At 42.9% G+C, this 13487-nt stretch overlaps 1 protein-coding gene across 1 annotated transcript in view; it reads left to right on the top strand.

The window, feature by feature from the left end:
• The window catches only part of sash1a (SAM and SH3 domain containing 1a), a gene marked incomplete at both ends in the record, with an annotated part of 456478 nt that overhangs the window by 416424 nt on the left and 26567 nt on the right, over positions 1 to 13487 (top strand). The window contains 5 exons of the mRNA XM_080744028.1: positions 3640 to 3714; positions 4714 to 4857; positions 7514 to 7646; positions 10894 to 11063; positions 11946 to 12155. Coding sequence (XP_080600154.1) covers positions 3640 to 3714; positions 4714 to 4857; positions 7514 to 7646; positions 10894 to 11063; positions 11946 to 12155 — 732 coding nt within the window. The remainder of the gene's footprint in view (positions 1 to 3639; positions 3715 to 4713; positions 4858 to 7513; positions 7647 to 10893; positions 11064 to 11945; positions 12156 to 13487) is intronic.

A 13487-nucleotide genomic window follows, 5' to 3' on the forward strand; every position in this document is an offset into this window, starting at 1 on the left:
CCATACCAAACAATTTCTTCACCAATGTGTTCGTAAAGGTGTCTAGTAACATATCTAACAAAGATTGAAATTTAACATCCCTAGGAGAATCTTTGACAGCTTGGGTAAGTTTGGGTCTCATTCACTTACTATACACTATACACACATAAAGGAAAAAAGACTCTCAAAAATCTGCTTTATTTGGGATGTGAGGGGTATTAGCCCAAGGAATGTTTTTCATGCAAAACAAATGCTTGCAATGGATTCAGAATAATGAAAAACACCTAGTTAGACCCCTCACACCCACTTAAAGCATATTTTTTGGGAGTAATTTTTTCCCTTAGTGTATAGTAAGTGAATGAGACCCAAACTTACCCTAGCTGTCAAAGATTTTCCTAGGGATGTTGAATTTCAAACTGTGTTAGATATGTTACTAGACACCTTTACGAACACATTGGTGAAGAAATCGTTTAGTATGGAATTTATTCCCAGGTTTTATTAATATCCCCAGCCTAAAAGGGGGCCGGTGAACGTGGCCTACCTCAGAGGGACACGAAAGGTCAAACTCAACCGCTTTCCCATTTATAGATGGATACCTTTATTATTCCACAGGGAATTCAGCGTTGTCTGCGTAGATAGAATACAAAAGCAAACAGAGTCTTTTCACACTAGTGAGAGTCCATTTCAAGAGCTAGCCTCATAATGTCCTCTCTTTATGACCTTTAAACGAGTGCCTGTAGCATTGAACCTTTTTTATTTTTCATTTTCGTGTTTGAAGGAAGTGAGGAGGAAATTAGATATCTCTTTGTAGGGTAGGAGTGAATGTCAGAAGTAACACAACAGTAACACAACAAAATATCTCTATGTATTTTGAGAGCTATTCTGCAGCTTTGAGGTGAACCTGAAGCCGAGCCTCTGCTGGTGAAATCACCGGACGTCGTCGTCGTCAGTCACTCATCGACCTTTGAATCCACCCTCCATTCCGTTGTTGCTTTTTCTATCCTCTTTGGAACGTGCCTTCTTTGGTTGCAACATGTGATGTCTGGTGTTTGTATGAATATATATATTTTTTTTCTTTGGAGGACATATTATTTCTGGCTGCATGGTCATTCCATTGAACATCACCATCATCTTGGAAGCCGTTTTTTTGGGGAGGCCGTCGTCCTCCAAACTGCAGTTTACTGGGATGTTGTGATGTGGACATGCTGCTGCTGCCATGTGGACTTCTATGGTAACGCAATTCTGTTAAAGTTCGACGGTTTTTCGACACCAAAACGTATCACGAACGGAAGAACTTGGAACAAGGATGTTTGGAAAGCTTTGGAAGCTACTCTTGTCGAGTAGACATGGCCTTTGAACCCGAGGGCGTGTTCATGCGTTTCATGAAAATGACCCGGATGAAGTTAGCTTGAAGTTAGCTATTGGCTATCACTCATGTTAGAAGCCCAATTTTCTGCGATTTAGCCGTGAATAAACCTTGTCCTCTTCCATAAAAGCATAGATCAGAGAAACTGAGCTTCAAAGATCTGAGAATGCATTGGATTCAATGGCAAAAATCGGTGCTCTTGCGGGCCGATGTAAACAAATCGCGGCCGACGGACTGCTCGAAAATTTCGCCCGGGGCTTTGGTAAGGCCTTCGGGTGTTATTTAACTTTAGTGCCTATCCCGAAACAGATAGCGGCGCCAATTTATCCCAAACTAGTTCGGGATCGGCACTAGACGAGTTAAGTCCAATTTTCAAGAAAAATAGCGAACATAGGAGATCGGCATGCTCGAGTCGTGAGCTTGCGGATCTGCTGTTTTGGGTGTTTTTTTTTTAAAGGTTTAAGTGGTTGCGTGTCCGATTGTGAAATGCTGTGCCTTGAGGGAAGATCTGTATGTGCTCATCTGCGTGTGTCGAAACGTTCTCCATTTGTGGGAAGTAATTATTCATCCGATGGAGGGTTGCCAGAGGTCCAAGCCTGCAATATCACAATATTACAGACCCTTTTATCAGTCTGTAAAAAAGTGCCCTCTCTCTCCAGACCAGGAATGCAGTTTTCACTATGGTGAAAGAAATGCAAATGCCCCCTCTTTCCATGCCATACCTGAACTCATGAACTTGAACGCAGCATCTTATGTTGAAAGAATTGCCCTCTCTGTGGAAAAAAACAAGCATCGAAAATATTTTCGATATTTTCACCAAAAGGCCCTTTTAGAAATGTCAGCCCCTGCCTCTCTAACATTCTCTGCACGTCCCTGTCGCTTCCCAAGCAACAACAATATGTCCTCTCTGAGAATACCTATGACAAACGGACGACAGAGCTGATGCAGAACTCTTACCGTGTCTTTCTTTTGAACATAACGTTATTTCACTGTCGTACGTAAACCAGCTACTACAGGCATTACACATGCTCTGTAAAAAACACTCTGACCTGCAGTATGCGATGTGTGTGTCTCTGTACTAAAAACCCAGTTACGTATTGCTCATAATTAACCACAGGGGAAACATCGACGCTTGGCATATTAAACGTATGTTCACTCATAAACACATAATTGAAGATTTTCGCCCGGCCACATCAAGTGACTTCATTTAACTACCTTCACCACATTCTCCAGGGAGCCAAGTTCTTTTTTAAACGATGGCTCGCTGCCTACTTCAAACATTGACTGCATACGCTGCAAAAACCACCCATGGACCCTGACCCATTTGTGACTCTTTGAGAAGTGTACGAATGTAACCACACGGACCCATACGGGTCTGTGTGGTTACATTCGTACACGTCTCAAGAGTTAAATTAACCCAAGTTTCGAATCGTGCATTGTATCTTCTCTTTGGTCGATAAGACAAAGCTCATTTGGCTGCAACTGCACAGCAAACTCGCAAACTTAAAAGGCAACCTCGTATAACACTTTTTCAGGTTGAGTCATGTCTGTTGCTTGTCCATAATGAGGCCGTTTCACCACATACTGTACCCATGCAGACCCATGCAGAACCATATGCTCATGTGCATTAATCAAACATTGTTGTGCCAAGCATGAATCATTGTAAACCGTGACTTCTCGCCGGGTGTGGGCCTTTTTGAATTGATGTCATTTAAAGTTGCTATAAGCAGTTTTCTGCTGACATAAGCAGGAAACATGCAATTGCTTATTTTTATTTTTTATTTTTATTTTATTATATTCAGACGGCTAAATCTTCTTCCTAAAGAAATGTTGTGTGTGTGACACTTCCTGGGGCCACAGTCTGCCTCCAAAACTATATATTTTTTTATCTGTGAGAAGTTCTGTCATTGGTCTGCTTATTTGGCAGGCTGCCAAATAAGCAGACCAATCAGGACCGCCTCTCGTTCTTGTTCGGATTGGTTGACCTGTCTGTCAATCCTTTTAGCCCCGGTCGGCTGGTTCATGCACCAATGAGCTGCTAGTGACAGAGCTTCTTACAGATAAAATAATAGTTTTGGAGGCAGACTGCGGCTCCTAGAAGCGCCACAGAGACTAGATTTTTTAGGGAGCATTGTTAGCCGCCTGAATAAAATAAAATACAAATAAAAAGAAAAAATAAACAATTGCATGTTTCCAGCTTATGTCAGCAGAAAACAGCTTATAGCAACTTTAAATTGGCTCCGTTGCTTCTGAGTCTGACCCCCCTTGATTGTCCTTTTGCCCCACCCCTCCAGAGGACGTGTAGTTTCGGAGGCTTCGACCTGTCCAACCGTTCGCTGCACGTGGTCAACGCAGGCTCTGAGCCCAACGTAAGTAACCTAAGCTCACACTGAATTTCCATTTTTTCCCCTTTCACTTTTGACTTTTGTTAAAACTCTTTTAGTCTGATAGTTAAAGCTTCAAAACAGTGCTAAGGTCAGACAGACTGCACAAACTCCTTGCAACTGTCATTGGGGATAATTAATGGTTGCCAGGAGTTGCAGTTGGTGCTGTCTGGCCTTAAAGGAGTAGTTCACCCCCAAAATGACTTTTTTTCTATTGATTAGTCACGCCATGGAGAGTAGAGTTCAATATCACAAAAATGTGATAACAATAAATGTACCCCCATTCATTCCGGATGGGGACCCGTTTCGAAACGGGTCCCCATCCGGAATCAATGGGGGTAAATTTACTCGAATCAAATTTTTGTCTTAGGAATGTGACAAAAACCAAAAAATATTATTGAACTCAACTCAACGCATGAGTAATCAATAAAAAAAAAGTCATTTTGGGGGTGAACTACTCCTTTAACACTTACTGTAGGGGGAAAAGAAAATCATTAACATTTGCTGGGTTCATCTCCATGCTGGCTTGTGGTGGACATTTTCGTAAAAATTAAATTTTTAAAAAACATACAAAATGAGAAGACAATAATATCACTAGAAACACTTTGAGATAGCCCTGAATGACCATTACAGGTTGTAACTCTGAGAGTGTACAAATGGAACCAAATGGACCCGTACACTCAGAGTTATGGGGGAATAACTTCTGAGAACTGCTGTCCTACAGACAGGACAGAAAACCTGGAGATGTTCAGTAATTTGAACTTATGGTCAAAATAAGAACGTTATAATGTGTGTAAAAACAAGATCTAGAATTTCTCATGGACAAGGCCAATTCTTGCCATGGACACTGCACATCTGATATATTGTGAGCATGTAGATCCACTAGCTTCTCCATTTTTTTGAAATACGGCTAAAGGACTCTTATGTGTTCTCTCGTTAACTCGTCGTGTCATTTCTCTTCCCCTCCCTCTCCCCCCCTGTCAGAACAAGGATCAGGAGGCCATATACAGAGAGGTGGTGAAGTCTCCCACCACGTCTCGCATCTCGCTGGGCAAGAAGGTCAAGTCGGTCAAAGAGACCATGAGGAAACGCATGTCCAAGAAGTACAGCAGCTCCTTGTCTGAGCAGGTAAATCACTGGCTGGGTGTTTAACCCTTCTTGTGCCGATCCCAAACAAGTTCGGCTTTTTTTCAATACAATACAATATGTTTTTTGCTATTTTACTTACCCTGAGCTGCTTGTAGAGACGTGGGTGGTCCTGGCTCGTCCTACGCTTTCCAACGAGCCATTCTACGTGGTCCGACGATTTATTCCATTGAAAATGGCCAGATGCAAAGTTTAGAGCCCCCCAATTTGGCCTTGGCACGCAACTTGTTTTTAACCCAAGACCTGTAAACCATTATTACCTTAATCCTTATTTTATTCTTTATCTATTACAAAATAGCAGATATACAAGCTCAAGCTTTTAGATCTGATACTTTTGAAAAATCTTGAAAATGGGTGGGTCCCTGGAACTAAATATTTTGAGATGCGGGTCCGTGGCCAAATAACATATCATTTTGGGGGTCCTTCACATGAAAAGGTTTGAGCACCACTGACATAGAAACATAGGTTTTTCAAAAAAACCTTAGAAGGATTTGAAACATGCAAAGTCTTTTTCATGATTTTTCAAAAATAGCAGATCTACAAGCTCGCAGTGCACACTGTGAGCTTGTAGATCTGCTATTTTCCAATAGCTAAAGTTACCCAGGGCCCAGAATTTGGTGCGACACCCGTGGAAAGACAGGAAAGTCCTCCAAACATTCACATGATGTTGTTTCTTCACTGGATGTGCCACGTCTCCTGTTCTGTCTGCGCGGGGCTCTCAACCCGCGAGTGGGTGGGAGTGTATTTGTGTTAGCGACAGAGTAAACAGTGTGCACTTAAAAACGCAAGTGTGGACACACACACGCGTGCAGATGTTTCACAAAATGTTGACACATGCACAAGCACGCGTTTGCGCGCGCACACACACACACACACACACACACACACACACACACACACACACACACACACACACACACACACACAGTTGGATATTCCTCTTAGGGATGGGACGATAAGCGATATTATCGTTTATCGTGATAAAAAACACTCACGATAATCGTATCGTGGAGTTTAAATTCATCGTGATATCGTCCTCAGTCATGCACTGGGATCAATTCACCTTTCATTTGCCGAGCTGCATATCCCCGGTACCATTTAAACCCTCTATAATTGGTAAAAGGTACTTATAAATATACATACTTGATACAGTCTTTTTTTCCACTCTCTATCAAACGTCTTAGCCAAAAAATAGCCGATCTACAAGCTCACAACGCGTCGTAAAACGACGCGTTGTGAGCTTCTAGATCTGCTATTTTTTGGCAAATGTTCCGCCCCCGGGATAATGGACTTTGATTATCGCGATAAATAATCGTAAATCGCGATTTCTTTGGTCACAATAATCGTGATATGACATTTTCATATCGTCCCATCCCTAATTCCTCTCAGCTGGTCTCTCCCTGGGTCGATAGTGTGCAGAGGGTGGAGTGTGTGATGGATTGTGAGATCATGGAGTGATGCAAGCCTCCCCCCTAGGCGAGCTCTTGAGAAAGGGAGACTTGGACTTTTTTTAATAGCGTTCTTGCGCTGTCCGTTCGTCTGTGTTGTCTCTTTGTTGTCTCTTTTCTCTTTTGCTGTTCTGGTGGCCTTTCTTTCACAACCCCACAAGTGTGACATTGTCCTGATATCCAAACACACGCTCTTTCCCTCACGTACACACAACGGTTCATTGCGGCCTCAACCCAGGAGTCATAGAATGAGTGTCTCTGCCATTGCTTGGCAAGAGCAAAACTAAACACTAACTGCCCTGTCCTAATGTGCTGGTTTATTTTATGGGCCACAGTGACACCTAGTGGTTTATTGAAATTTGCCCCTTGTGGAGCTTAAAGTGCTTTTCCTGAGTGCTGGGCTTTTGAGCGGGCTTCTTCTTCTTTCGTATATCATCCTTGATGATTGGTTGACGACATTATGCAGTGGTTCCACAAAGCTTTTGCCCCGGGACCCAAACTAGTGAAAACAGACACCGGTATCTACATTGTCTATTTCCCTTACGTCTTAAACATTTGTTTTCTATTTTTTTTCCTTTGATTTCTTCTTGAAATTATTGAAGAAAAAAAAAGAGAAAGAAATATATGTATTTGGGGATTTGGTTCCCCTGACATCACAGTGATTATATATTGGCATTCACAGATATCGGCTCAATATTGATGACATCAGGGATCTCCAATATGGGCATAAAAGGGAATTGGTTCCCCTGGCATCATAGGGATCTCCATATGATATATGGGCATAACAGGGATTTGGTTCCCCTGGCATCACATCTCCATATATGGCAATAAAGGGGATTTGGTTCCCATGACATCACAGTGAGACATCACGTGAGAGAGTCAATCAACACAAAAGACAAACGTTACCCGTCCGGACGGACAGATACGGTCAAGATGTGACAATTCTGATATTAATGTTTATATTTCTTTATTTATTTTTGCTTTTTGGGGATGTTTTGAAATAATAATTCAAAACAAAATGTATGAAACACAAAATAAGGGACCAGTGTGCTAATGAGTTCTGCGTTTCTCGCTTCCTTTTACTCTCACCCCCCCCCCCCCCCCCCCCCCCACCGTCATATCTCCTGCATTTCTTCCTCTATTCTCCTCTTCCTCTCCATCTCTCCCCCTCCCTCCTTCCTGCCCTCCAGTCCAGCCCAGACGCGGCCCCCGGCTCTCCTCTCTCCCCCCAGCCGGACACCGACTCCCTGGAGAAACCCAAGCTCAAGGCCGGAGGCTCCGTGGAGAGCCTGCGGAGCTCGCTCAGCGGACAGAGTTCCATGAGTAAGTGACACGTTTCAGGCCCCAAAACAAGATATCCGTTAACCCATTTAGACGGGGCACGCATTATTGCGTATTATTATTTTATGCTTTTAACTATTAAAAAATAGTAGATCTACAAGCTCACAGCCGCGCTGTGAGCTTGTAGATCGGCTATTTTTGAAGAATTGTGAACATTAGAATTTTGACCGGATTTTGACCCGTTTCTATAAAAGTCCTTCTAAAGGTTTTTTGAAAACACACGTTTCTACGTCAGTGGTTCTCAAACTCTTTCATGTCAAGGACCCCTAGAATTATATATATTTGGCCGCCGACCCGTCTCAAAATATTTTGTATCAAGGACCCCCCAGAAGCAAATATTTGATTTACAAATGTTCACTTTAAAAATGAGACATCGCACAAATTGTCATGATTTTTTAAAAATAGCAGATCTACAAGCTCGCAGCGCGGCACTCGGTGCCGCGCTGTGAGCTTGTATATCTGCTATTTTTCAATAGTTAAAGCACTCAATAATTCTAGGCCTATATGGATTAAAATGACAACTGCCCTCTCTAATAATGATTGGTAATATTGAATGGAAACAAATGTACTTTTAAAAGGTAGAAGGTAACTATTTCACTCTCTATCCTCAATTTTGGAGTTTATGAATAGAGAAATTGGACTGTTTTCCCTCATCTGAACCATGTTTAATACACTATGAAGCAAACAGACACGTGGTGATGATGATATACTTTATTAATTTCATATTGATTAAGTACCTTTCCAGTAAGGCTGGGCGATATTAGGAAAACCTTCAATATTCGATAACATCTGTGAATACCTCGATATCGATATTACTCACGATATTAGTAAAAACAATTGCATTATATTGTTTTTAATGTTTTTCTGCTTTAGGTCCACTGCCTGCCTAACCCAGATAATGAATAGCATATCCATGCATGCACACTGCACAGTACACATAGAATAAAGACATTATCCAACAATGGTTTTATTGAAATAACCACACCTGGTTACAGATGGACTGATTGCATGTGCTACATACATGCATGGTGTGTCTGTTAATTAATTTGACATATACACCAGTACCTAATATCAAGCTGTCTTGGTCGATATGAACAGTATACCTCGCATGTTGATACCTCCATATTGATATATTTTCGATATATTGCCCATCCTTACTTTCCAGTATTATAAGATATTTAATGAAGAGCGCAAAACAGGAAAGTAAAGCCTTGAGAGACTCTGGTCAAGAGGTAAATATATTTTCAAAGAAAGTGACACACAAGCCCAGTTATTGGGGACCTGATGTGTACAGTACACATAGTGGAACACTAGATGGAGCTCTTACAACATGTAATCAATCACTTGCTATTTAACCCATTTAGGCCTAGAATTATTGACCGCTTTAACTATTGAAAAATAGCAGATATACAAGCTCACAGCACGGCACCGAGTGCCGCGCTGCGAGCTTGTAGATCTGCTATAATTGAAAAAATCGTGTCTTTGAATATATCTTTTTAAAAGCGAACATTTGTAACGCAAATATTTGCTTCTGGGTGGTCCCTGGAACAACATATTTTGAGATGGGGATCATTTAAGTTTGGAGGTCCTTGACATGAAAAAGTTTGAGAACCACTGATTTAGAAGACATTTATAGAATTGTGTCGAAAATATTCCAAGACTTGCACAAATGTTCACAATTTTTCAAAAATAGCAGATCTACAAGCTCACAGCACAGGACTCATGGACTTGTGACTTCTCTAGTTCGTTGACCCGAGTGCCCCACCCCCAGGTTTCTATTCTAGGCCCCTCCCCCTTTCCCCTCTACCCCAAATATCTTCACCGAAAACTGTCAATCAGCAAGGCTCACAACGCATCACCACGCACTGTTGAATGTTCACCCTAGAATAAGGACACTGCAGGGTTCAAGTGGTAGCAGAATGACACCGATGCCAAATGTGAATGTTGAATGTTGATCACAAAGTAGGGTGACCATATATTCAGCCACTCAAACCAGGACGTGAACCAGGACCCTCAAAGCAATGCGCACGTTCACAGCGCACGCACGCCCATTCTCTACATGCGCACCGTAGACATACATAGGGTTTGTATACAGGCAGCGACCTATTGACAAACTGCCTCAGCGTTGAATTCAGACACGCAATGGATTTATAAATGTTTTCTGATTGTAATAACATGATAAACGTATATTCAACCACTGAAAACAGCTAAAACCGGGGACAATTTTGTAGTGAATGTTGAAAAACTGGGACATATTATTGTTTTAGAGATGTTTGTCGGGACACTGGGACGCGCGGCTTGAAAACGGGACAGTTCCGGGCAAAACGGGACGTCTGGTCACCCTATCACAAAGACAAGTGCAATTCCCCACGATAATTAACACCCAGTCCCAACAAGGGACTGGGTTTCAGTGTGATCTCCAAAACGTTCAGAATATCCTGAGAACTCACTGAAGCTCGTACTTTACAAACACAAAGATAAAGTCACGCTGCGTCAGTTCAGGCCAGGGTAAAGTTTGAGAAGGTGTATTCTGCTTGGCTGATAAGGCTGTGGTAGCTAATATATGCATGCATATTTTAGCTCACACACACACACACACACACACACACACACACACACACACACACACACACACACACACACACACACACACACACACACACACCTACTCTCACAGACAGACAGACAGACATAAAGTAATGATAAGACATCAAGTCCAGCCTGTAATTCCCACCATGATCACAGCAGACTCTCATCCTGTGGACGTTGATGAATGATCCTCTTGCTGCCCTCATTTTTCATCTCAGCCTCAATAACCACAAAAAGACTGGCGCTAAATGACGGCCATTTGACTCCTACGTCTTCAATCGGTGCGGCGTGCATAGAAGTGCAATTAATTAAAGTTTCAGTCATCCTTGTTCATTGCTTCTGGCCCATTTGACGAGTTCTGGGGTGGGGGGGTGGGGGGGGGGGGGATTCAAATAAAGCAGTGGGTCCAAAACCTTTTAACTCAAGACCCAAAAGAGAAATTAGACGTTTGGCCGGGACACAAACTAGTGAAAATGGCAGATCTATAAGCTCACAACGCTTCGCTTCTCGCCGCGTTGTAAGCTTATAGATTGGTTATTTTTTTCACTACATCTCAAATATTTGTTTAGCAATTTAGGGAATTTCTTAGATTTCTCTTGTATTTCTTAATGAAATTACATAATTTTTATTTTTCTTTCAGGCGGTCAGACGGTCAGCACCACAGACTCGTCGGCCAGCAACAGAGAGAGTGTGAAGTCCGAGGACGGAGACGACGAGGAGCCCGCCTACCGGGGTCCGTTCTGCGGCCGCGCCCGCGTCCACACCGACTTCACCCCCAGCCCGTACGACAGCGACTCACTCAAGCTGAAGGTAACGCACGCACTTAGGGCGCTTTTCAACCGGCAAAGAACCGGTTCCGGTTCTTTCTCACGCCTATGGGATGAACCAGAGGTGAGCTTTTCCATTGAGAACTGAGTTGGTTCGGAACGGGAACCACAAAATCCTTGGTTCGTCTGGTTCAATCTGGTGGAAACGCAATCCGGTTCACAAGAACGAACCAAGGTTCCAAGAAAGTTGAACCGGCACTGGTTCTTGAACCAAGATACTTTTGGTGGAAAAAAGCTCCTTAGCAGTGCGACGCGTCCGTACACTCAACCACACACCGCTCACTTCCGTCACATCCATAGAACTCACAGATGTTTCTTCATCTCACCAGCTCCGCAGATACCTGTATGTCTAAACCACTGTTTCCCCAAACAGTGGGCCGGGACCCATTTGTGGGTCACTGACCAATTTGTATGGGTCACGACTGGAGTAAAAATTCAATTTCTATTCAATTTCTTTTCCTATTTAAAAATGTTTATATATTTATATATATGTATTTATATAAAAAATCCATACATAATAAATAATAATAATTTAGAAGTCTCTCTTTTGGGTCTCGAACCTGAAACGTTTGGGAACCAGTGGTCTCTAAAGTATGTGTTATTGTGGAGTATAAATGAATGTAAAAAATGTTGTACTTTTCCACGGCAGGGTTTACTTGAGTACATCTTAGCGTTGTAGTTTCCAGCTCCAATATTCATATACAGTATAGATAATGTACATATATTTACTGTTTACACGGTATATACTTTTGAGTGCAGATTGTGCCGTTGACAATTGGTAAACGACCAGTGCCAAGCAGGAAGTTGATTAGCTTTGGGGTTGTTTTCGTCCGGCTCACGTCTCTCCGTCGTCTCTCTCTCCCAGCGCGGTGACGTGATCGACATCATCAGCAAGCCTCCCATGGGGACGTGGATGGGCCTGCTCAACAACAAGGTGGGAACCTTCAAGTTCATCTACGTGGACGTCCTGAGCGACCAGGAGGAGAAGCCCAAGAGGCCCGTGAGGAGGAGGAGGAGGGGCCGCCAGCCCAAGCCCACCTCCGTGGAGGACCTGCTGGAACGCATCAACCTCAAGGTGGGTCACTGGGGGGGGGGGGGGGGGGGGGAATGGGCTCACACCGTCTCCATAGCGTGGAGATTACAAACACATCCATGCCTTGGTTGTCCCACACAAGCCTCCTTAATCTCATAAATCATGTTTTGAGGTGAGCATTCGGCACAAGTGCCAATCAATGTCACTGTACTGGCCAATCACAGTGCATCTTTTCCGGGACTTGGCAAAACACATAAAAGCATAACATTTGTTTAGCAGAGTGTGATGGCTTGTGTGGGACAACGATGAGACGGATGTGTTTGTAGTACCACATTCATGAAAAATAAAAACACTTTTGAACACAACAAATAGTGTAAAAGCGATAGGCTTATAGGCTCCACTCTATGCTATGAGAGCTGCTGGGTTCTGCTGGGGAAACTGGACAATTTCTGCCTAATAGACCCCATGGACAGTCTTTTTGGATCAATATAAGTAGGAAAACAAGCCTAGAACTATTAGGGCGGAGTTGTCCTTAAAGAGGTGGTGCCATAGTTTTGTACTTTTTCTGGTTTTCATGTGTCTAGGAGGCTGACAGTACTTCATTAGACCCCCTGGTGTGGTTGTTATGAGCAATTATGCATTCTCTTTTTATTGGGGTTTTTAGCTGGAGGCTGCCACCTGCTGGGTCAGATGTGCCGTTCCAAAAACACCCATACGTATTAGTAAATCTGCTTAGTTACTTTATACCACTGAGGTCGGTGAATGCCAGAAATGAATAAAGTGTTTGCTATAATAGTCCCTAAATGCATAGTTTTTGCCACTGCAGAGGAGAGAGGGTGTCATCGTTGCTCACAGAATGTGCTTTCTAATCGTGTCCCCTTTAGCTGTTGTTTGGGTATTTGCACATACCTGGAATTTGTTCTCTACATTTACTCATCCTAACTATTGGGAGCAGTGGGCGCTATTAATACAGCACCGGGGAATGGTTGGGGATTAACCTATTTAGAACAGGTACACATTAGTGTGTATCATTATTTTATGCTTTAACTATTGAAAAAATAGCAGATATACAAGCTCACAGCGCGGCACCGAGTGCCGCGCTGCGAGCTTGTAGATCTGCAATTTTTGAAAAATCGTGAAAATTAGAATTTGAACCCAATTCTATAAGTGTCTTTTGAATCCTTCTAAGATTTTTGAGCGGTGGTCACAACGCTCCTATACGTGGCCGTGTGTGTGGGTCTGTCTGTCTGTCTGTCTCCGTGTCTGTCTGTCTGTCTGTAGCCTGCAGTAACCTTTTCTGACCACACATGTTAAGGGAGGGGCGCTGTTGCAGACACACACACACACACACACACACACACACACACACACACA

This window comes from Nannobrachium achirus (genome assembly GCF_963921795.1).
Source record: "Nannobrachium achirus genome assembly, chromosome: 16".
Classification (NCBI taxonomy): Eukaryota; Metazoa; Chordata; class Actinopteri; order Myctophiformes; family Myctophidae; genus Nannobrachium; species Nannobrachium achirus.